Here is a 23,999-nt window from a genome sequence, read left to right as displayed (position 1 = left end):
CTGCATCAAGTCTCTAGCCAACCTATAGCCTCCCTACGGGGAGTCCGTTGGCCGCGAAGAGGCCCATGTAAGACACCGAATGATCTGGAATAAAGGGGGAAGCAGCATAAGGTAACTGGACTAGCCAGGGGCACTCGGACATCTTCAGAGACTTGAGCACTGCGGCCTCTGGCTACATGGGCAAAGCCTCTGGGAGAGCACTCATTTTCAGATCGTGGTTGAGCGTGCAGATTCAGGGCGTACCCAGGATTTGCAGATCTAGGCCTGATGGAAAAACCTCAGAAGACAACCTTGGCCAAATTCCATGAAAAGGCTGGGTTCAAATTATTCTGGCCATACTTAGAACTTCAGGCTCAGAAGCAGCGAAGATAACTTCCATGAGGGGGGAGAATCATGGCGCTACTCAAGGTGTTTTAACCAACTCACCTAGCAAACCCTCTCAACGAGCAACCAGCACAGAAATACTTCAGGACCCTCGTTCCTGCCCTCAGTCAAGATGGCCGCTAGGCCTCATCCTCGCCAAAGCGCACGCGCCTTCCTGCTGGCCCACCCACCTGCTGACCTTCCCCGCTCCAACACCGCCCACACACCAGCTGCACCAACCCCTCCCGGAGTACCCAGCCTCACCCCCTTTCAGGCTGCCCCGCCCGTCCGGACTCCAAGCCCGGAAGTGGATGTTGCTGCTCGGCGGAGAGGACGAGGGGGAGGAGGGAAGTGCTTCCGGGGAAACAGGCCCCGGGTTGGTGTTTGTAAACTTGCCTCGGTCCCGGCTGGGGCAGCGGCGACCGCGGGGTTGGCACGGTGTGCTGGAGCCTGGAGGAGGCGCTGCGTAGCGAGGGAGACAGTGGGAGGCCGCGCCTGGCAGGTAGGAGCACGCCCCAGGGAGCCAGCGTCGTCCGGGCAGAGGGCAGCGCTTCAGCAGTTCGCAGGCCGCGGGACGCCGCGCGGTAAGGGGGAGGGGAAGAGAGGAGGGGCGCGTGGCGAAAGGAGGGGGCTCACCGAGGGAAGGGAAGGGGCCGCGAGCGCGCGCACCGCCCCCAGCCCGCGCGTCCAGCCGCGTCCCCTGTCTGGGAGAGCCGGGCTTGACTGAGGGAGAGCAGGCGCGAGCACGCTCCTCGGCGCACTCCTCAGGGTTGGTGCCCCGGGCTCAGCTGCTGGCCGGCAGAACCGAGGGAACGCGCAGCGCAGAGCTTCGCCTCCCTGTCCTCCTCCTCCGCAGCGAGTTTCCGTACCTTCGGGCAGACTTACAGAACGCGCACGTGTGACCTGGACCGGGGTGCGCACTGGTTGTCTAGTTTCTGCTCGACACTCAAGCGCTCAGCGATGGCCCCGGAGGTTTCCTCCTCCTTCTGGGTTTTCCAGGCGGCCTATATAGAGTGCCAGTTTCGTGGGCCAGCCCACTCGGCACAAAAGCCTCAAAGGGCCTCCGCCCCCTTCTCCCATTCCTAAATTAGCAAATCCAAGTGCCTGCTGTGTGGGCAGAGTTTCTCCAAGAGAGGTCCCAGTTACTTTTGCTCCTGCTGGCTTCCGTTCTTGCCCCAGAGACCTGTTAGTTCTACTGACAGGGAAAAAAGAGAACTGTTCTTGACTCCTGACCATTTTCTGAACTTTAAGAGGGTCCAGCAAAAATGTTCAGCCCAACGCGGGTTATATGGCCTGAGGATGTTACTCCTAATGGCCCCATCTCCCTTTCTGGTTTCAGATTTCTGAAAGAGATCTTGAGCCTCAACGAGAGAATTCAACTGGAAGAGCAAGACCAGCAGACTCTTTTTCTTCAGACAATAGGCAGGAGCCAGGTGGAATCCAGGGATTCTTCAAACACCTATCTTTCCTTTGGAGGACACTAAATTCTATTTGAAGGCAAAGGCAGTTCAATATGGCAGCAGGACTGAAGGGACACAGAGGAGTCGTTACAGTGATATGGTGACAGTTCTTTCTTCAAACGACATTGTCTAAGGAAAAGTGGATCAAGAAACTCCTGAACTTTTGGGTTACATTAAGTGAGAAATCAGCATGGCTCAGGTAAAAAGCTCTAGAGTCCTCCTACTTCAAGATCACTGGGAAGCGTGTTTGCAATTTCACTCTTGAATGCTGCCTTAGTCAACATATTGACCAACCCCAGTGAGCCAAGCTCTGTATTAAGCACCGGGGGGAGATCTAGAGGAAGGAAAGGAGACAGGCCACAGCCCCTGCCTTCAGGGAGCTTCCAGTCAAATGAAGGAGGTAGGCTATGCTGCATCACAGGCACTTATGGGACACTTGGAAAGCAACGGGTACTCAGTTTATACTTGGTACATTAAGTGCTGAGGGGCATGAGGAGTAAACAATCTGGTCAATGCTTCATTTGTTTTTCAACAGGAATTTATGGAGCTCCTGTTACATATCAGGCATTGTGCTGGTGATATAAAGATGAATAAGACTGTCACTGCCCCCAACTAGCTTCCAGACTAGTTGGCAGAGATGGGGGATGAAGAGACAATGTATGTCTTTATATTCACAGCACCTTGCAGAGTGGCTGGCTAGTAGAAACTCAGTGATTGAAGGAATGTTTGATAGTAGAATGTTTAATAATAAACACTGCTGAGGAAAGACTGATACTTCTGCCTGAATGAACAAAGATGAGTCTTGAAAGATCCACAGGCTTTTGCTAGATAAGCAAACAGAAGGACATTGAGACAAGGGGAACTGTATGGGCAGGGGCTTAGAGGCATGGGAAAACATGATGCAGTTGAAGACTCCGTAGTTTGCTACTAATGGAACAAAGGATTTACACTAACAAGAAGGCTGGCGGTTCAAACCCACCAGTCACTCCTCAGAAGGAAGACTGGGCAATCTACTTCTGTAGAGCTACCACCTCAGAAACTCAAGGAGGCGTCCCTATGAGTCGGATTCAACTCGACAGCAGTGAGGTTTTTTTTTTTTTCAGTGGTAAGAGGGGAGAGTTAGCTCCTGGAGAAGTAAGCAGTCTAACCCAAGGGCCTTTTTTGTCTTGCTAAAGACTTTGTTGTTTAGGGAATGGGAACTCTGAAGAATGTTACACAGCGGAATGACAGCAGATCAGTGTGTTTAGAAGGTAATTGTCATGATGGGATTGAAGGATGAATTGGAGAAACAGAATGACCAGCTAAGCTATTGTAATTGTGTCCGTAGAGGCTCTGTGTGCATGCATCCCCAAAGCTACTCCTAGCTGTCTTCCAGGGAACCTCCCTTACCAGTCTCACCAGGATGGCAGCCTGACTGTAGTATAATTGGCTTTCTTCCAGCTGCCTCTGCATGTACAGCTTCCTCCTTTCCATGCAGGGTAAGAACCCTTGAGTTTCTTCTTCTTTGTCTGTTTGCAACATACTTCACAGCAGCTCTTGTTCTGAGAAGGCTGCCTTTGAGGGACACTGCTAAGCATTTTACATCTTCATTTAATCCTCAGCAACCTTGTGAGGATAGGTAGTACAATAGGCGTTTTGCATTTAAGGCAAGGCATTTTTTGGAGTTTGCTGACCAACTGTTTCTTAAAAGGTTTTCTTTAGTAAGAAAAGTATAGTCTCTAATGCTGGCTAAGTAAGGTTACTTTGAAGCATGTAGTGATGATGAGAAGTGAAAATCTGCTTAAACATCCCTTGCATAGGTAGTTTTTTTAAAGCTGTAGAGCATGGATTGTGAAGAAATGTGGATGCATATGCACACATATAAATGGCCTGGGGGGGGGGGGTCAAAAGAAATTATACATTCAACTCCAAAATCTTTCCAAGTGGTTTGATTTTTATATCCTTTTAATTGACAACACTTAGGGAATTTAAAATGTAAAAGAAGAAATGACCTATATTTACTGATAAGCATATTAGTGGGACATGATAGAATATATAGTGGGCACCAGTGAGGCTTGCTTACCAGAAATAGGCTCTGTGAATAGGCTCTGTGAAGCTGAGTCCTGTTGGGAGAAAAAGGACAGTCCCCTAGGACTCTCCCATTTCTGTGGATTAGCAGAACAGACCCTCATATTCACTTACAGTTATGGCCTAGAAATATCTTGAAAGTAAGGCATATACATACACGTTTTATTTGGCACAGTATTAATGAAATAGACATGTCATAGACATATGTCTATGTCTCAAATGAGAAGCCATTTGAGTGTGATATATGTGATACACGCTTCATGATAAAATAGTTCCAAATAAGCAATTAGTTCCTGGTGAGATGAGTGAGGGCAGACTCTTGAAAGCAGCAGAGGTTGGAAGTGAACTGTGACACTTTTTAGAGAGAAGCAGTTTGTTTGTAATTAGATATGAAAGAGTTCTATACGATAACAGCCTGTTTTGCCCCGTCCTGCCAGGTGACCTGACACCTTATCTCCTTTCAACTTAGGCAAGTCTCCTGGCTTGTGAAGGCCTAGCAGGTGTGAGTTTGGTACCCACTGCAGCCAGCAAGAAGATGATGCTGAGCCAGATTGCTAGCAAGCAGGCTGAGAATGGCGAGCGGGCAGGTAGCCCTGATGTGCTGAGGTGCTCGAGTCAGGTACGGCGCTTGAGTCCATTGTGGCGTCTCGGGGTTGGGTGGCCTAGGCTCTCTGCCAGGAGATGCCAAGTTTTGCTTCCTCAGTGCTTCCATTTAGGAAAGTGACAAAAGGGGATCCAGCTGGGGATGAATGAATGAACTTGGATATTTTAGAGAGCTAATGAAGACCTTTTCTCTACCTATACCCCTTAAGACCAGGGTCTGTAGAGAGGAAATGGATGATAAGCTGTTACAGCAAACGGTTTACTCTTATTTATGATTTCATATCTGAAAACAACATCGTTACCTGTCTTTTATTCTGAGATGGACTATGAGTTTAGATTTTGTTTGTATTCAAAGGGCCACCGAAAAGACAGTGATAAGTCCCGGAGCCGCAAAGATGATGACAGCTTGGCTGAGGCCTCTCATTCGAAAAAGACTGTTAAAAAGGCAGGTAATGGGGTAATCCCCTGAACTTGTGTGGTTGGGTGATGGGGTAGTCCTCTTCCCCCTGTGATTCAGTTTGGAACTTTTCCAGAAAATTTGGTCCCTCACAGCCAGTGTGTCAGCCTTGTTTCATCTAGAAACCACTTTGGTAGTTGATCTCTGCTTTCTCTGGAACATCCTTGCTAGAAGAGAGAAGGGGATAAGCGTGGGATTCTTTGCCAGAGGTCCAGGCAGACTCTCCCTCAGGTTGTATTCAGAGTGTTGGGTTTGATAAGGCAGTTGGCATACCCACCACACCTGCCCCAGAAGAGGGTCTCTTAACGAAGGCACATGGTAGATGACCACACCTTTAGTCAGAGTAGAGCAAGCCAAGCAACAGACAGGTTCCTTTGTCCAGCAGCTGGAAGAGGACACAGAGTAGAATGGTCTCTCCAGGAAAGACACGGAGGAATAGCCTCATGACATGCCTGATTGTTGCCCCCAGGTGGTGGTAGTGGAACAAAATGGTTCTTTTCAAGTAAAGATTCCAAAAAATTTTATTTGTGAACGCTGCTTTGGAGCCTTTAGGAGCAGTTACCACCTCAAGAGGCACATCCTTATTCATACTGGTAAGTCTCTTATCTATGTTATCTGTATTCTTTTTTCTATATTTAGAGGGTAGTCTGTGTTCTGTGTCGGTTTAGAACCCTGTTGTTGTTGTCGTTAGGTGCCGTCGAGTCAGACCTGACTCATAGCAACCCCTTCTTGGTTTTCCGAGGCCGTATCACTACAGAAGTACATTGCCCAACCTTCCTTCCGAGGAGTGGCTGGTGGGTTTGAACTGCCAACCTTCTGGTTAGCAGTCAAATGCCTTTGGCACTATGCTACCAGAGCTCCTAGTTAGAACCCTAGTTGGGTTTATTTTAAAGGGCATATACTAGAAATTGAGGAAGAAGGCAAGTGAATGAGGTAAAGAAATTGCATGACTCTTATGTCTAGTGCCACTGGAACCAGGCACTTTAAGGACTTCTCCCCATTTATGATAGCTTAGGTGTCTGTAGGAGCTCTGGTGGTGTAGTGCCTAAATACATTGCTAAGAGGTAAAGTGTCTGGGAAAACACCTGAAATGAGTTCTCTACCATATATAACTCCTGACATTCACTCCCCTCTCTACCTGGGCCAGGTGAGAAGCCATTTGAGTGTGATATATGTGATATGCGCTTCATCCAGAAATACCATCTGGAGCGCCACAAGCGTGTGCACAGTGGTGAAAAGCCTTACCAATGTGAACGGTGTCATCAGGTAAGGCTTACATGTCATCCCCCTAGCCTCCACACACACACTTTTCCTTGACTAGGGCCATCCCCTACTCTCTGCCTTGATAAAGGGGCCACGACATGTTCCTCACTCAAAAGGGTCAGCACCTCAGTTAAGTGCATCTTACTAGCTTCATGCACCTGATCGTGGGTGGGAGCCGTTAGAAAAATTGTAATAATAACAATAGCATTTCTTAAACTCTTACTCTTTGTTCGATACTGTTATGAGGTACTTCATAAATATCATTTCATTTAATCCTCACAACAACTGTACATGGTAGTTGTCATTATCCTCATTTCGTATATGGGAAAATTGACATTCAGAGTGGTTAAGTTTTCCAAGGACACAGCAGAGAAAGGCCAGAGCCAGGATTCAGTCCAACTTCAGAGCTTCTGTACTTCAGAGGAAGAGATATAATCTCTGCCCTGGGGGGTAGTGTCATCTGATGAGGATGTAAGAGCCAGGACCAAAGTTAGACAAGAACAAGAGATGGGAATGATAACAGCTAACACTTCCTGAATGCTTTGCTGGGTCTCAAGCATTGCTCTACACTCTTCCATTGAGTAGTCAAAACATAAAGTTCTGTGAGAGCAGAGACTTTGTTTCACTTGTTCTCTACTGTATCCTCAGCACCAAGAACTGTACCTGCCTCAAGATAGATACTAAGTAAATTTTTGATGAGGTGAAAGAGACATGCTGTGAGCAGATCCTTTCAGCCCCATCTTAAAGATGAGCATACCAATTCAGGGCTGTTAGAAAACTTGCCTAAGGTCACACAGGTAGTAAGTCAGGAGCCAGGACTGTGTTCTCATGCCATCTGTGTACATACTGAGGAGACATAGAGTGTGATGTGTACTGACAGGTGGCTAAATATCTCCTTTCAGGCACTTAACCCTTCCTCTTTTCTCAGTGTTTTTCTCGAACAGATCGATTACTCAGACACAAACGGATGTGCCAAGGGTGCCAGTCCAAGACTTCCGACGGGCAGTTTTCTCTATAGGTGCAAGGGGCCCTTGGTGGTGGGAGTGATTAGAAGAATCTACCAACGAGCGCACCCCCTCAGGTCGCTGGTCCCACCACCACCCTGTCTGTACCTGCCCCCCTCTTGGAGGAGTGGACCCAGGAGACCAGAAGGTTGCATCAGGGGATAGAAGCCCCAGACCCTCAGCTCTGTAAATAATCTGAGACTATGAGTATCTCGGGGAAGGTCTACAGCATTCCTGGGTGGGGGAACTTATCCCTGGACCCTTGGCTGAGGTCGTAAGAGGGGGACTCAAGGTACAGGACCAAGACTGAAGTGTGGCTCCCGCAACCTTGGACTCCAGCTGGCAGCTGAAAAGGAAAAGATTGGGGAAGGGGATTTTTTGTTTGTTTGTTTTGTTCTTGTTTTTGTTTATCCAAAAGCAATTTCAGCAGATAAACTGTGGATGCAGGTAATCTGGAAGCATAGAGTCCTGGTACAAAGCAAGGACTATGGCTGGTCTAGCCCTCCCCCAAAATTGAGTTTTTAGTTGCTCAGTATTCCACAGTTCTGCACTTCACCTCCTGTTTGAGGGAGAATAAGATTAGGGATGGCAGCTGAGCTTACTTTGGCCTCTTTATACACTGGGGACGAAAAGGAAGAACAGTGGGAGGAGCAGACAAGGACTGAAGAAGAGTAGACAGGTACCTCTTAACTTCCTCAGGGGATGAGCAAGAGTTGGGCCCATGGGTATTGTAATAGCCCATGCCACACAGGTACCTGATGAGGTCAGCTCAAGTGCCTTTTGGAGGAAACTTGGGTGGGAGTGGCCCATAAATCCCTTTTCTTCTCTCTTTGGGCAGTTGATCTTGGAGATAGTTTGTAGCTACCTCACTGCCATTGACTCCTAAAGCCAGACAGAAGTATTGAGCAGGAGTCATGGATGTTAAAAGTGGGTTCTTTCTGTGCCCTCTTAGGAACAACCCAAGACTAGTCCAAAGTGGGTAACAAATGTTGAAGAAACGAATTTGGTGTCCCCTGACATGACTGTTGAGCAGTAGAAGGTATTCTGCCTGCTTAAGTCCTATCACTGTATTTAGGGAGAGGAAATAGGAATCTGATATTTTGTCCCAAAGAACATGATCTTGGCTTCCTTCTTGATGGTCATTCCTACCCAACAAAAAATAGTGGAGGTGGATGGAGGCTTCAGAGAAAGAACTGAAGGAAAAACCTAATGTACGTAGGTTTTATTCTTAACCATCATTCTTTGCTCCTCTCTGCTCCCACACCACCACCCCACCTACTCCCCAAAAAGTGATCAGGTGTGTGTGTGTGTGTGTGTGTAAGTGTTCATGTTTGTATGCTTGGAGGAGATGACATATTATTACGCCAAACCCTTCTCGGGTCCTCAGCTTCAGGGAGGATGAGCGTAAAACACCCTCTTTCCTCACAAACCTGAAGGGTGCTTCAGGTCCCAGCAGGAACTGAAGAACTCAATTTAGGGGCAGGTGAGCTTTGTCTTAGAGGATTTTTTAAATTGATTCAGTAGGCTGGTGGTTAAGATGTTTCTAACCCAAGCCAGGGGGCTTGTAAACATGAATTTTTTCTAAGGTGAACTAAAAACCCTCTTCTTGCTAAGGAAAAGAGCCTTACAGGAGGTGCTGGGGGTTAGTTGACCCCCACTGTGGCCTGTCCTGACTTGTAGGGGCAGGGATACCATTTTAGGAATAATCGTGAGGACTGGGTGAACTGAACACCAAGTTGTCAGTGGACATCTAAGATGGCAACCTCCAGAAGTATGGTTTCATTTCCCAGGAAATACAAGAAATAAATAGCAGCAACAAGCTCCTGGCTGTTTTCAAGGGGGGTCCTCCATGCCTCTGAGGTATGAATATTTCAGAGAGAAAGAAGGGGTACGTACCTTTTGATTTTCCAACAGCATCTGAGACTCCTTGGGAATGTGTTTGCTTCCTTGTACCCTGCTAGCTTTATGTTGACACTCCGTTTGATGTAGTCCAGAATCTAGACCTCCTTGGATTTGTCCTATGGTCCCGGTGAGCAGGGGCATATATCTGCATGTGAGCCAGCCCCACTTCTTGTTAGAGGGTCTGATGGGGCTGAGAATTTTCTTTTTCACCTCTGGGAATATATTCTGGGAGGCAGGCTACATTTAGAAAAATGTACCCTCCCAAGCGCTTTTGAAAATAGGAGACCCCTCCTTCCCACTTGTAGCTAATCTAGGATAGGGCTGTGTATGAAGGGGATCATAGGTGTGATCTAAGACTCTCAGTTTGTGAGTGTTCTAGATCAGAGTGTGACCTGACCCTTCACATAGGCCTTAGCTTCCTGCCTGGGTGGGTATGAAGAAAGGAATTTCTGGTCATATGTGCAAAGGGCCATACCAGAACCACTCCTGCCTAGGATTATTGGGAAATGGGAGGTAGAGGAACTCAGGAGCATGTGGTTAGTTCACTTGTCCCAGTGTTGATGTTCTAGGGCAGTGGATGTGTGAGGCGAGAAGAGCCAATGGGTGAGAAGAATGAATTGATGCCCAGAGGGCCCAGGAGCCCCACCTCTACCCCAGGGAAATCACAGACTTCAGACTGGCTGCAAAGGCTCCTAGGTCCAATGCCCTAATCCTCCAGCAGGGATGGGGCCTAGCACTGGAAAGATGCCTCAGGTGTGTTGGAGTGAAGAGGAAGGGAGATACAGGGCAGGTGTTCAGACTGGGTTGTAGAATTTGGGGACCTGGGAAAGAAGAGTGTCAGTTTCTGGGTGGGCAGCTCTGCCAGCCCTGCCCTTCCCAGCACCCCAAGTCTTTCCCGTCCGCCCTCCAATAGCCTCTTGTCATCACGTAGCTACTGATAGTACCCCGTGGCTTGATACGGGAGGGTTAAGGGAGTGGAGTCCTACCACAACTTTTAACCCCGTCCCCAGATGCTTTTTGCCTTTGCTGTTGCCCTGGGGCTTTTATCTTCAACAATCCCTCTTCTACCTTTTTTTTTTTTTTTTTTAAATACACTTAATTTGCTATTGGGGGAGGGGAATATCAAATGAACAAGATCACTTTTAAATGGTAGTTTTTATAAGATGTTATAAACTTGTATCTTTTTACCATTAAAGTGCAGTGTATGTTCCTTCGTGATATATTAGGATATTTAAATAAAAAGAATGGGGATTTTCTACATATTATCTCCTTTTTATTTAAAAAAAAAAGTCTATAAGGAAGCCTTTTCACTGGGGCCAGAGTAGTTTTCCTTCAATACCCCAAGTATGACCACCACATGACTTTGAGCTCCCTATACATCAATGTTTCAAAACCATCTCCCACTCGAGGAACTATAAGTAGAAGAGCATCAGCTCTGAACAAGAGAGGAAAAAAATGTATAGCAAGACAGAATGAAGTTTGTTGTTAATGTGCCGTTGAGTCGGACCCAACTCATAGCAACCCCTCCTTGGGTTTCCGAGGCAGTATCACTACGGAAGTAGATTGCCGCATCTTCCTTCCGAGTAGTGGCTGGTGGGTTTGAACCAACTGCAAATGCAGCATCTCTCAATGTGTAGTCTGTAGTCATGCATCAGAATTAACCTGGGAAGTGAGTTCCCTACCCCACTACCAGTCTGGAGAATCAGCCTGTTTCATCATTCTGCACATTGAAGTTAGGGAACCTCTCCATGCCCTCAATAACTGTAGAAGGAATGAACAGGCCTTTCCTGAGACCCAGGCTAACCAGCTTGCTTTGGCCTTGCTGGGGTAAAGCGAAAAGCAGAGGTCTGAGATAAGCTGCTTTATTGTACACTGGGGTGAGGTAGGAGAGCAAGGTCTCAGCAATAGGGGACAGCCCTCTTTGGCATCACTGAAATGAAGTAAGGTGGGGATCCTTGGCATTGAATCAGGCTACTGCCTGATAGACTCCATCATCCCACAAAAGTTCCATTGTCCTTCCAGAGAGAAGAGTCCTGGGATGGGTGTTCCTCCCCTATTCAGAGAGAGGATTCTCTGCTCCTTGAAAGCGAGGATTGATGGTGGTCGTAATGGCACTTTTGTAGAGAGGATTGTTGTCCTGGGGGAAAGAGGTTGGAAATAATGAGGGAAGGTCCCAGGAGTCCTCATCACCTTTAGTAATAAGAGGCCGATCCAGAACTTGGTAGGACCCTAGATGCTGAGAAGTTAACGGGTGGGGCAGAGAAGTATGGGCAAGAGTGCAGAGGAAGGGCAGACCAATGTGAGCATGGCCTAGATGGGAGGAGTTGGGTAGGTGTGGAGTGAGGAAGCAGAGGGTGAGAAAGGGGTCCAACCAGAAAAAGCAAGCAAAACCCAACCCGGAAGGGTAGGCAGAAGAATCTCCTCACCTGCTTCCAGCTAAGTTGCTGCTGCTCCTTCTCAAAGCGACTGTACTCCCGGCGGTCATAAATTTCCACTGAGATCCGGTAAGCTAGGACCAGCCCTAGTCCCACTGCCACAATGCCCCCTACGCATCCCAGCACAATGGCCTGGGTATGGTCTGCTCCCTCTAAAGGGGAGAAACAGGACCCAAACGTTTGAGGGCTGAGGTATAGGGATAGGTCAACAGTGACCCTCACTGTACCCAGCCTCATCTAGCCTCCCCAGCCGTCTGGCATTGAAAGCAGAGGGGACCCAACAGGCCCCAAAGTTATTCTCGGGACCCAGTGTCTTTGCCGTATACAATTGGCTCATCACCTCTGCCTTTGCCCTATGATTCACAGCTTTGTTTAAGTTCCCATCCTGGTTTCTTATCTTTATCTCCCCATCTTCCAAGAGCTCTGCATCATACAGGGCTGCACTTTGCATGACCACAGCATTTCCCCACCCACTTACTTTCTTGGGGTCTCACTCTCAGCATGACCCTGCCTCCGGCTGCCTCTTCGACCAGGAAAAAGAATAGCTGGTTGTCCTGGGTCCTCTCTTTGCACCAGTCGTCATCCAGGATGGGGGCCAAAGCCAGAGTCACGTTGGCATGGGCACAAGTTTGGTTGCAATTGGTGGCCAGGGGACCAGTTCCAAAGGCCCCACACTCTGCACAATCCCTGCCCAGCAGACCCCAAGAAGTTACCAGCTGACCAGTTGTCCCCCATTGGTCCTCACACCCACACACATGCAGAAAGGAAAGCAGGAGTGCTCAGCAAGCCCCTCTGTGCAGGGGCTCCCAAGATGCAGATCCTGTGGCCTTACCTGTGTCTCTCACATAGTGTCTTGCAGCCTGGGCACTGATCACATAAAGCACCATAGTAGCCATCCAGGCACTGGCAGCGGTTGCATTTGCAGTGTCCATGACCACTGCAGAGGTCTCCTTCAGGACTAACACAGCTATCCACAGCCCCACTGCACTCACAGGCTCTGCCTGTGCGGTTGGCATGACAGTGACACACTCCACATTGGCAGCGGCCAAAACCTGGGGCAGAGCCATGGACAGGGTGACCACCATACTCCCCACACACAATTGGGTGTCACATGCCACCAAAGCTACCTAGAGTTGACCTATTCTGTACATAAACCTGTGCACCAAATCCCTCAAGTGTACCAGACACATTCAGAACTTTTGATACTTGATTATAGTACGATGAAGCTCCCAAAGCCTAAGTGCCCTTGGGAGAACCTCTCCAACCCACCCTTCTTCTCCCAAAGATTGCAGGTACCTCCACAGAGAATGCCTTTGTGTCGCTCACAGCTGGCATCATCACACTCGCATAGACGCCCAGAGCTTTGTCCACTGCAGCTACAGTGTCCACACTGACAATGTCCCTTCCCACTGCATAAAGGACCTGTCCCATTGGAGGGCCGACACCCAGACTCCAGATCCGGGGAGGACAGCTCATCCTCAGAGCACTCACAGAGCCGACCCCGACGCCCAGGGTGACAACTAGGAGAAGAAGGCAAGGGGGCAGTGGAGAGAAAGGTGGGTCACATTTTGACCATACTTTGAATTGTCTTTCCCAGAGTCCTCTAAACCCAAGTTCCAACAAGAGTTGGAAAGAGACACGTGGCTGAAGGGATGCTAGAGTAGAGTGGAACACCGAGGGGTAGAAGAGCAGAGGGACTTCTGGTCCAGGGGAGGATCTGGACATATCCAGGAGGCTTCAGGGGAGAAAATTCATGGTGGAGTCTTGGGGCTTCTACGAAGAAGATGCTTAGAGACCCCAGTGGGAGAATGGAAGACTTCCAGCAGGAATACAAGGTGGTTCATTTGCAGGGACCCAGATGGATGAAGGGAATCAGGAGGTCCTCACCTGCACACCCCACATTGCAGGTGCCCATGGCCATTACTGCAGTGGGGAGCCCGACGCTGGTTGTCACTGCAATTACAATCACACAGTGTGCGTAACTCCACGGTTAGCTCCTCTGAAAAGCCAAGGGCCCGAAACCTCAGAAGCTGGGTCTCTGTGAGGCAGTTGGTGGCATTGAGAGTAACCCAAAAATTCACCTGAGGACAGTGTGAGCAGGAATCAGACTAAGGTTACACACACACACACACACACACACACCGACCCCACTAATCATCCAGAACATTGACTAAGGGTTAGGATCATGCTAATACTCATCCTCTAAAGATGTGTTCAATGGGGCTGCCCATTAAACCCCTCAGAAAGGACACAGGCAAGACTGCCCCCATGCTATTGCACTGTTCTCTGTGCCTGCCCCCATCCTTTTCTGCCTGCTTCAGTTTCCCAATCCCACCACCTCTCCTGGCTGGCTCTCACCGTCTGGTTGATTCGGACATGATTGCACTGGCCCCAGTCACCAGCTTTACCATCTCTCTCCTCAGGTCCTCCACACTGGGATTCATAAGAGATGTGGACCCCAGGAAGGGGTGAAACGTGTTTAAGGGTCACAGTGGATGACAGGCTCTGTGGGAAGACAGAGAGTAAGTAACTACATGAAGACAGGACTCCAAATCCATCTTATGCTGGCTCCAGGAAAAAAAGTCCAGTTGATTCGTGGCAACCCTGTGTGTTGCAGAGTAGAACTGTGCTGCATAGAGTCTTCATGGCTATGACCTTTCAGCAGCATATCACTAGGCCTTTCTTCCAAGGCACCTCTGAGTGGGTTTGAACAACTGATCTTTCAGTTAGTTGAATGATTAACCAGTTGTGCCACCCAAGGACTCCTTATGTCTCTCTCAAACCAAAGCAAATTCACTGGCATCGAGTTGATTCCAACTGATAGAGACCCCCTTTAGGGTTTCTGAGGCGTAAATCTTTATGGAAGTAGATTGCCCAGTCTCCCTCCTGCAGAGTGGCTGGTGGGTTTGAACCACCAACCTTCTGGTTAGCAGTCAAATGCTTTAGGCACTGTGCCACTAGACCTCCATTATGTTCTCTCTAACCAAACCAAACTCACTACCATCGAGTCAGATCCAACTCATAGCAACCCCTCCTTGGGTTTCCGAGGCAGTATCACTATGGAAGTAGATTGCCCAACCTTCCTTCCAAGGAGTGGCTGGTGAGTTTGATCCGCCAGCCTTCTGGTTAGCAGTCAAGTGCCTTAGGCACTACACCACCAGAGCTCCCACATTCTCTCTAAACCCAAAACCAAACACTGCCGTCAAGTCGGATCCAACTCACAGCGACCCCTCCTTGAGTTTCCAAGGCAGTGGTATCACTACGGAAGTAAATTGCCTAACCTTCCTTCCCAGAACCCTGCCTTCCAACTGTCCAGTGAGGAGGGATTTCTGGAGGAAAGAGCTGTGCATAAAACGGTGAGTAGAGTGACAGGAATCCTCAAAGGACTGAATACAGCACTTCAGTGTAGCTGCCAGTGAGGGCCTGCTAGAGACTAAGGGCTGGCCAAGCACTAAATGTGCAGTGACCGTAATTGTCAAACTCCAAGTCAGGACATACAACCTCAACAAGGTCTAAAGGGCAGAGTCTTTACATTGGGTTTGTCCTGGGAAATCTGATCCTGTCTCAAATTTTCTCACCATCAATTAGGAACATAGTCCCTGTCATCAGGGAGTCCCTGGATGGCACAAAAATCACTCAGCTATTAGCCAAAAGGTTGGTGGTTTGAATCCACCCATAGATACCTTGGAAGTAAGATCTGGCAAACTACATCTGAAAGATCACAGCCCTAAAAACTCTATGGATCACACATAGGGTCTCCATGAATTAGAATCAACTCGATGGAAACTGGTTTGGTCCCTGTCATCAAGAAACTCACAGTCTAATTGTGATAATGTCTAAACACATGAAACATGAATTTTTATGGTTTCTTCTACCTGTAAAATTTTATGGCTCCAGTGAAGTATATCTCTGAATTGTTTACAAGCTTATTGAGAGCAGGCTCACATATTTTTTGTTCAGACAGGCTGAGGACAGCCCTTCTATTTGTTATCTGTGTGACCTTGGGAAAGTCACTTACCTTCCTTGTGTCTGTTTCCTCATCTCTAAAATGGGGATGATAATAGTTAATAAGCAGAGGTTTGAGTGGTGTTAAAGGAGATAACAAACAGTATGTGCACTTAGGAAAGTGCTTGGCATGAAATGAAACCCAATGAATGTTTCCTCCCTTGACCAGAGTAGGGCTCCACGCTTTGCACATAGCAGACACTTAAGTTTACAAATCTAAGATTGAGTGAGTGCACTATTAATGACAATCATATACAAAATGTAGGAGCTGTGGAAGGTTAGGCCAAAAAGTGATCATTCCCTCTTAGTTATGCCACCTCCTATGCACCCAAGGGCCCCTTCCCGCCTTTCCCCAGTGCCCACCCTCAACACTCCCCACACACCCTGGGCTCTCACATTATAAGCATCCATGATAAGCTGTAGAACATTGCTGGAGTTCTCACTCAGCTCCCCTACTGTGGACTTAGGAATCAATTTACTCAGCTCCTGGATTAAGAATTAAGAGGAGTGAAGAGAAAAGGAGGGGTCCCAGCTCAAGGGAGATAGGCTTCTGGAGGGTCTTGGAGGAGGGCATATGGCGGGGAGAATGAATCTTTGGAGGAATTGAGAAAAGGTAGGGCATTCTGGCATTCAGACAGCTCTTACCTGATAGACAGGCAGCGTGGCACTGGTGACGGCAAAGATGGGCTGGATATTTGCTGCAGAGAGGGCCTGGGCTACCTGACCCACAGAGGGGTAGTCCTGAAGGGGGGGAGTTGGGGACATGGTGAGTACCATGTTGTTGTTGTTATGTGCCATCGAGTCGGCCCCGACTCATAGCGACCCCTCCTTGGGTTTCCGAGGCAGTATCACTACGGAAGTAGGATTGCCCAACCTTCCTTCCGAGGAGTGGCTGGTGGGTTTGAACCACCAGCCGTCTGGTTAGCAGGCAAGTGTCTTAGCCACTATGCTACCAGAGCTCCCATAGGTCCCTCCAAATAAGATGCTCTCAGCCCACAGAATCCAGAAACCAGGGTTCCATCAAAAGGAAGAGCTCTGGAGGCTAGGCAAGGAATAAGGAGTAGGGAAGGGGGGCGTGACAGGTTTCCTGTCTGAGCAGTTGAGGGACATGGAGAAGAGGAACTCCTGAGGAACCACAGTGGTCACCGGGGAAGGAGTGTGAAACTGGGGCTTGGATTATTCCTGGGAGAAGAGGAGGTGTGGCTGGGATGGGGAATAGGGTGAAGGCAGAACTCACAAACTCTGTGCTGCGGCTATAGAGGCCATTGCTATCCAAGTGGCAGCGTCCATCACTGGGTCTGAAAATGCCACCCAACTTCCCATCCCCAGCTGTGTGGAATGTGTCATCTGAGGTGAACACCAGCAGCCGGGACACATTTCTCCAGCCAATCTGCTCCTGGGATGGAATGGGAGGTAGTCTATGTACCTGGGCACAGCCCTCCATCACCCCAGCCATCTCTATGAGCTAAGGATTTATTTGGCCAGCCTTGTTCTGAGCCAGATGTTCCATCCCCCTGTCTCCAGCTCCCTGCTTCTCTGTGTTCTCCCAGTCCCCCAAACAGGGCTGCCGTCACTGGGGCCTTCCAGTGAATTAGAAAAACATGATTCTTCCTCAAGATATTGTAATCTGCCGAGAGATTGCAAACATAAATATGCAAATAGACAATGACTACGATATGAATGACACTCTTCATTTATGCATTATGTAACAGAGGTGACAGTCCTGGACCCAAATGATCCTCCAGGCTCAGACACCATCCCACTTCCTCACCTGGCAGACTGCAGCCTGCAGAATGGCATCAAAGCCACCTTCAGGCAAGTCCAGGTTGCCAGACACATTCTGGAGCCCCACCTCCCGCTCGAAGACCTTTGCCTCAGTTGTCAAAGACAGCACGTGGTGAAAGCTGAAGGGTGGCTGGCAGGGCTCAAGCCGGGTGGGGCAGGGGTGGCGCAGCTTGGAAGGCACTGTGCTCACGAAGGGCAGCACTGTTTTGTCCACAAATGAGCCGAAGCCTGAGAGGGGAGGGGCATGAAAGTTGTGCCAGATGTCACCAGGCAGCAGCTGGTTGGAGGAGTCCCTGCCAAGGACTCAGAAGGGAGGAGCCCATGGAAAAGTGAAGGAGCCATAAAGGAGGTGATGGAGAAGGTGCTCCTAGAGGACAGGAACCCAGTGCCTGTCCGGAGCAAAAGGGTAAGCCCACCAACCAGGGAAGTGGGGGGTAGAGGAAACAACAGGGGAAGGAGACAGAGCTTCCTGAAGGCTGAGGAAGAAGAAAGTGAGGGTGTAGCATGTAGGAGCAGCACAAGGCAAAAGATGAGGATCTTGAACAGATGCGCACAGAATGTGGAGCCAGGGACAGTGGTATCCAGGCCTTGCCCAAGAGGCACTGAGCTAAGACAGTGGCTTCAGGGTAGCTATCTGATCTAAGGAGCTGTCTGAACACAGCCTCTCCAGACTCTGGGCCTCAGATACCCCAGATAAAGCAAGAGGTCATACAGTCTGGTAAATCCCCTTCACCTCTGACCTGGAAGACGAGCCTAAGAGATGTCAGAATTTTGGCCTGGCCAGGTCTGTTACAGACAGAAGGCAAGTCGGGGCTCTTGTGTGTCCAGTTGTCAGAAGGTAAGGCTGCAGTTGAAGTCAGGTCTAAGACAAGGGGTGGGAACAGCGCTCAGCTCACCTATGCGCACCGAATGGGTGACCTCCTGCAGCCGGAGCAGCAGGTCATGCCCGAGCTTGCGCACGTGCTCCAAGTCGTCCTTCATGGAATAGCTCAGGTCCATAAGGTAGTATAGGTCCACTGGGTAGCCCTCGGCACGGTGGAAGCTGACCCTGAGCCGCTGGGGCTCCCCTGAAAGGGAGTGTCATGAGTGAGAGATTAGCTGGGAGTCTTCAGAATGCAGCCCAGACCTCTGCCTGGCCCACGGCCCTTTACTCACCATGCCTTAGTGTGACTCGGACCCGCTGCGGCGCCAGCTGGACCGTGCCTTCGCCGCGGGCGCCCTGGCTGAAGGGGTGGTCCTGCAGCACCTCCTGCCGGCCGCGGGGCTCCTCCAGCTCCTCTAGGGGACAGCCCCAAGCCAGCAGGTCCTCTCGCCTGGCGCAGCGCCTTGCCTCCGCCTCTCCCGATGCTGTGAAGTTCTGTGTGGCAAGTGGAGGCGCATCAGGACGCCCAGATCCTACATGGGTCCATCAACTCCACTCCCAGAACCACTCTGTACTCCGGGCCACCTTCTAACCCCTCCCCTTCAGTCAACTCCCTTAGCCTCTCTGATCCCCTCCCCTTCCATCCCTTCTAGAGGTATCATTTATCTCCTGCCTTTTCCCTGTGAGAACCCCATTTCTTATAGCACCCCCACTCTCCCTACTCTTATCTTGACTCCCCCTTTTACCAAGCACTCACCCTTGCCCTCCCTCTAGGGCCACAGACTTCCTGTTGAGATCTCAGGGACCTCAATACCACACACACAAAAAAAGGGGAGCCTAGTCTCTAGTGAAACCTTCTTTAGGTTCTCAGGCTGAAATGGGGAGGTGGCTGGGCTTAGACCTCTCAGTTCCTGGAAAAAGGAAGAACAGGGAAAGAAAGGGAGACCCTATCACACACCCCTCCATGGCTGGCACCCCTGGGACTGGCTGGGAAGCCACAGGGGAAGGAAATGGTTAGAGTGGCTTCTCAGCTGGCCTGGGTGCCAGCCTCGGTCTGGTCTGGGGACTAGAGGAAGCCCACTGTCCCAAGAGTCTCTACTCCCCTCCCCCAGCCTGGCACCTCTGCCTCTCTGCCTCCCTCCATCCTGTCTATGTGCTTTTCTCCTAGGCCTTCTCAGCCTCTGTAACTCTGCCTCCTAGAGTTTGCCCATCTCTTATCTCAGTGTCTGCACTGATCTAACGCCCCATATTTCTGTGATAGGGACAGTTCTGTCCTCCCGTTCCAGCATGGGCACCCCTCATGCCCTGCCACACAGTGAGCCCTGTCTCTTTAAGGCATAAACAAAGAACATTCTTATTTGACTAGGCAGGGAGAGACCCCTTCCTCAACATTTCCTCAGCTATTCACTTCCCATCTAGGGCACACAAGACTTTTCCCCCTAAGCCTACAGGCTTCAAATACCATCCCTCATCGACCCCCTAGTCACAGGAATCTAACTCCTCCTCCAATCACATGCTTTCTCACATGTGTACATGCACAACAGGTTCCTCCAATTACCTATACACAAACATGAATTCCCCCAAGCCCATGCTTCCTCCACATTCATGGCCACACACTCTCTCCATATGTACATGATATACACAGAGATATAAGCACACATGCTCAGGAGCCTTGAGTGCAAGTGTTTGCCACACCCAGACCCACACAGAATCACACACAGGAGCCCTATGTGCACACACTCAGTCACACACAGGGCTGTAGAGTACACCCAGAAAATGACACAGATGCTCAGACCATCACACACAGGAGCCTTGCTTTGACAGACACTCACATACATATACACACAGTTCAAAGACCACAGGCTCATCTTTACCAGTTGCTTGCACCACGCGCAGCTGGGGTGTGAGAGGATGCACTGCTGGCAGGAGGGGGCTGGCTGGCAAGACCCTGGCAGAGACAGGGCAGGATCCCCGTGTTCTGTGGCCTTCCCTGGAGACGGGATCTTGGTATCCTGTTCCCTCTCACCTTTGCTCAAGGCCAACAGGAACCCAAGGACCATTGACAAAGCCACCATGGCCTGTAATAGGATGTAAAGGGGGACATGTGGGTCCTCAGGGTGAACCCGTAAGCTCTCAGTCCTCTAAACTTAGACTGTGGTTGTCACTCTCAGAATTCTACCCCAACTCCTTATCTCCCCTCATAGTTTCACTTCCCCTGTGGATCCAGCAGTTTCTTCAAAATGGTGGTAAGGGACATGTACCAGGCTAGGGTAGGGGCCTCAGAGAAGACCTGTTCCCTCCTGTGTGCAGAGTTCATGAATCTGGGGTGGATACAATAGCCTAACCAAAGGCTTGGAAGCTGGGCCTGGAGGCACTAAGGGTTGCACACAGGTCTCTTCACCAAGATGCCAAGCCATAGTGGAGGTAGAGCCAAGCAAGGCATGGACAGGATTCCAGTCCTGCCTCAGTCTTTCACTGGCTGTAGGTAGGACAAGGCAGATTTTCTCTCTGGGCCTTAGTGTCTCCACCTGTAAAGTGAGGGACTTGAATAGATAACTTTTCCAGTCTTGGACTCTAAATAAAGGAAAATAATAGAAAAGAATTCAAAGAGTCTAAATAAGGGAAGAAGGTGAGAAGTAGGAAGGAGAGGAAAGAAGCCTGCAGCAGAGCAGGGAGTGTGTGGAGGAAGCAGGGAAGGGTGGCTCTACTTGATTGACATGGCAGCAAGAGAAAAGACCACAAGAAGGAAGGACTTCCTAAAGGTCTGACATGAGAGGAAAGGTCAAGAATAGTAAATAATTAAAAAAAAAAAGAAGAAGATGGGGACCAGGTTTGCTGGTCCAATAGAGCCTGGTGGAACCACTGAGACTATGGCCCCTAGCTGCCCTTCAGGTCTGGAATTGAACCCACAACTGTGGATGTGAGTTAAACATTTACCTCAAGTAGACACACGCCCTGGAGAGAACAATCATGGGAGAAGGAAGGGCTGCTTGTGCACAGGGAGATAGCTCAGGGTGCAGAAGAGTATGAAGGGATGGACACTGGGAGGAGGTAACTATGGGGAGGAAGTGGGAGGGGAGCTGCTGCATTGTAAATTTTGGTCAATGACATGAGACAAAGTATATGTGAACTGCTGTATGAAAAGTGAATTTACTCTGTAAATCTTCACCCAAATCCTAATAATAATAATAATAAAAGAATAGTAAAGAATTTTCCCATGACTTTGTACCAAGAGGATCTAGATTAGAGAAAGTCTGGAGGTAGCGTGATTCTTGAAATGGGCTCTATGATGACCTAGGGTAAGACCAGGCAAACTTGTGCTTTTTAAAAAACTTCCTAATTAAAAATTTGAATAGGCAATCCATTTCTAGGGTTCAAAAAATTAAAAAAGGTACAGTGAGAAGTCTCTCATCCCTACCCCTTATCTAACCACTCTAAATACATAACCATTGTTATTCATTTTTTATGTATCTTTTCAGAGACTGTTTTCAGCATATACAGACATATGAATATGTAGTCTCTTCAAATGGTAGAATACAGCCAGTTCTGTACCTTACTTGTTTATTTTAACTACTTTTCTTGGAGCTCTTTCTACCCGGGAAAATAAAAAGCTTCTTTCTTCATTTGTCCAGCTACATAGATTTCTATTGCATGGATATATCATATCGTACCTAATCAATCCCTTAATGATGGACATTTAAATTGGATCTAATTTTTCACTATTATAAATGAAAATTCATGTATTGATCATTTCACATGTGTCAAAGTCAATCAGTAGGATAACCCCCTAGGAGAGGATTTGCAAGGGCCAACAGATATGGATCATTTTGTAAGACTGAGGACCACCTTAGGGATAACACCCCTTTACATTCCCATCTGCATGGTAGAAGAAAGACTAGACAAGTCTTTGCCATAAAGCATCTGCATCTTCCTCAGCCTGGTCCTAGACTCAGATAAAGATCCCTGCATGGAGTGTGGGGAAGGGGTAGAGTGCAAAGAAATCGTTGAAACTCAGCCCTACTCCCCACCACCTGTGACCCCAGCTGCAGCATGTCACAGAGCCTCCATCTGGCCCAGGGTTCAGACTTAGCTTAACCTCAGCCCTGCTTGCTCGGCACTCCTGTGGTCCGGAGGCTGGGCGATGCTGTAGCACAAAACCCAGTGTTGACTCATCTCTCATAGGTGGGGCCCCACTACCGCACTGGTTCCTCAGAAAAGGGCAAGCCCAGAGACCCCAAGCCCCACTCATCTCCCAATATAGGGGGTCTTACAGACAGTCCTGCTCAGTCCTCTCTTTTAATTCCACTTCCTTCTTACCTGAAGGGCATATGACCTGCCACTCACTCTTGCTTCTATGGTCTCCTTTTTTTTTTCCCCATCTCTCTCTCTGGCCCCTTATTAAAAAATCTGACTGCATCTTTTATCTTCTTGATTTCTTTACAGTTCTTTTTTTATTTGTTCTTTGTTTTACTTCCTTTCCCTCCTCTGATCCTAACCATAGAATGTCAGAATCTTCTACAACTCCCTCTTTTTACAAATAGAAACCTAAAGCCCAGAGTGGTAGGTGACTAACCCAATGTCATGCAACAAACTGGAAGTAGAGAAGGGATTGGACAGGTCAGGCCTCTTGGCTTATTTGGGCTTCCTCCTTTCTAAGCCATATACCATCATCATCATCAAAGTTGTGCCTTCTTCCCACTCTCCTTTCTCTTTCCAGAGGGTTTTCTTCAGTCTTTCTTTTTTTCCCTCTCCTATGTGGTTGTCCATTTTCCTGGACTCAGTTCTATCTCCAATACACCCTTTATTCCCACCTCAGCAGCGAAGAAGCAGAGCCTCTTCCCAAGCCATCTGGGCCTCCCAAGTCAAGCAGAAGCTTCTGTTTGTTGCCCAGTTAGACAGAGTCACAAAGAGGGGATGGAATTGAGCAACTGGGCCAAGTCTCCCAGGGGTGTGGAGTCTGATGGCCAAGATGCTGATTGGGAGGAGATCTGAGCTAAGGTCAAGGCACTGCGCAGCTGGGGAATAATGTTGGGATAATCCTACCTTGGCATAGTCCTTGGCACATGGCAGGCACTCATTCACGTTCCCACCTCTTTTTCCTTCCTCAGTCCCACTCTTGGGAAATGATGCAAAGAGGTGTGTGTGTGTGCTTGTGTGTGTGTGTAGGGATAAAAATGGAGGAGGGACAAGGGACAGAGGCTCCCAGGAATGCAGAAAGTCTTTCTGTCTAGATAGGCCTCTGGATGTCTTCAGGTCAGAACCCTCTTCCCGGGAGGTTGGGACCAGGTGGAGCCTGGGCTTGTAAGGAGAAGAGGCAGGAGGGCCATGCCCTGGTACTCACAGGTGCGTGCAGAGCAGCCCTTCCTCCAGCGGCTGTGGCAGACTGTGTGTGCTGATCTGCATCTGCATTAGGCTGGAGGCTGCAGAGGAGGAAGTGACACACCCTGGGGTGGGGGAGACTTGGGGGTGTGGAAGTGACTGATCTAGAAGGTTGAACTGATACGGGTGGGGCTGGGCCAAGGGAGTATATGCTACAGGGATCTGGGAGAAGGAAGCAAGAGAGCTCATCTATTGAACACTTTATCTTGGATTGGGTGTATCATATTACATAAACTCAAAATAACTCAAACCCACTGCCATTGATTCTGACTCATAATGATCCTATAAGACAGAGTAGAACTGCCCCCATAGAGTCCCCAAGGCTGTAAATTTTTACAGAAGCAGAACTCTTCATCTTTCTCCTAAGGAGTGGCTAGTGGGTTTGAACCACCAAACTTTTGTTAGCAGCCCAGT

General features: G+C 49.0%; 2 protein-coding genes across 2 annotated transcripts; one reads left to right on the top strand and one right to left on the bottom strand.

Annotated features, from left to right (window-relative positions):
- The first annotated feature begins 2,013 nt into the window (after window positions 1-2,013).
- On the top strand, window positions 2,014-7,231 carry ZNF740 (zinc finger protein 740). Its single transcript, XM_007949529.2, has 6 exons — window positions 2,014-2,022; window positions 4,360-4,509; window positions 4,849-4,938; window positions 5,420-5,543; window positions 6,098-6,216; window positions 7,142-7,231. The coding sequence occupies exons 1-6, from the start codon at window positions 2,014-2,016 to the stop codon at window positions 7,229-7,231; spliced, it is 582 nt and encodes a 193-aa protein (XP_007947720.1).
- A 3,941-nt stretch (window positions 7,232-11,172) lies between these two features.
- ITGB7 (integrin subunit beta 7) lies at window positions 11,173-20,281 on the bottom strand. Its single transcript, XM_007949610.2, has 14 exons — window positions 20,081-20,281; window positions 18,500-18,701; window positions 18,241-18,411; window positions 17,331-17,572; window positions 16,797-16,955; window positions 16,205-16,300; window positions 15,956-16,045; window positions 13,913-14,059; window positions 13,442-13,635; window positions 12,851-13,074; window positions 12,387-12,606; window positions 12,033-12,241; window positions 11,546-11,706; window positions 11,173-11,256 (listed from the first exon to the last, which is right to left on the bottom strand). Exons 1-14 carry the CDS (start codon window positions 20,279-20,281, stop codon window positions 11,173-11,175), a joined length of 2,400 nt encoding a protein of 799 aa, XP_007947801.1.
- Window positions 20,282-23,999: the final 3,718 nt, after the last annotated feature.

Source organism: Orycteropus afer, unplaced genomic scaffold (genome assembly GCF_000298275.1).
Source record: "Orycteropus afer afer isolate SDZICR_OR568_19922 unplaced genomic scaffold, OryAfe1.0 scaffold00247, whole genome shotgun sequence".
Classification (NCBI taxonomy): domain Eukaryota; kingdom Metazoa; phylum Chordata; class Mammalia; order Tubulidentata; family Orycteropodidae; genus Orycteropus; species Orycteropus afer.
This window is presented reverse-complemented; position numbering and strand designations above follow the sequence as displayed.

Excerpts from the sequence above, each read along its gene's own strand:
- ZNF740 (XM_007949529.2), top strand. Across the intron at positions 4,939-5,419 it reads CGAAAAAGACTGTTAAAAAG|GTGGTGGTAGTGGAACAAAA; the intron begins GCAGGTAATGGG and ends TGTTGCCCCCAG. Across the intron at positions 6,217-7,141 it reads AATGTGAACGGTGTCATCAG|TGTTTTTCTCGAACAGATCG; the intron begins GTAAGGCTTACA and ends CTCTTTTCTCAG.
- ITGB7 (XM_007949610.2), bottom strand. The coding sequence starts at position 20,281 with ATGGTGGCTTTGTCAATGGTCCTTGGGTTCCTGTTGGCCTTGAGCAAA. Across the intron at positions 13,075-13,441 it reads CTGCAATGTGGGGTGTGCAG|TTGTCACCCTGGGCGTCGGG; the intron begins GTGAGGACCTCC and ends TTCTTCTCCTAG. Across the intron at positions 11,257-11,545 it reads AGCAACTTAGCTGGAAGCAG|GACAACAATCCTCTCTACAA; the intron begins GTGAGGAGATTC and ends TCTTTCCCCCAG.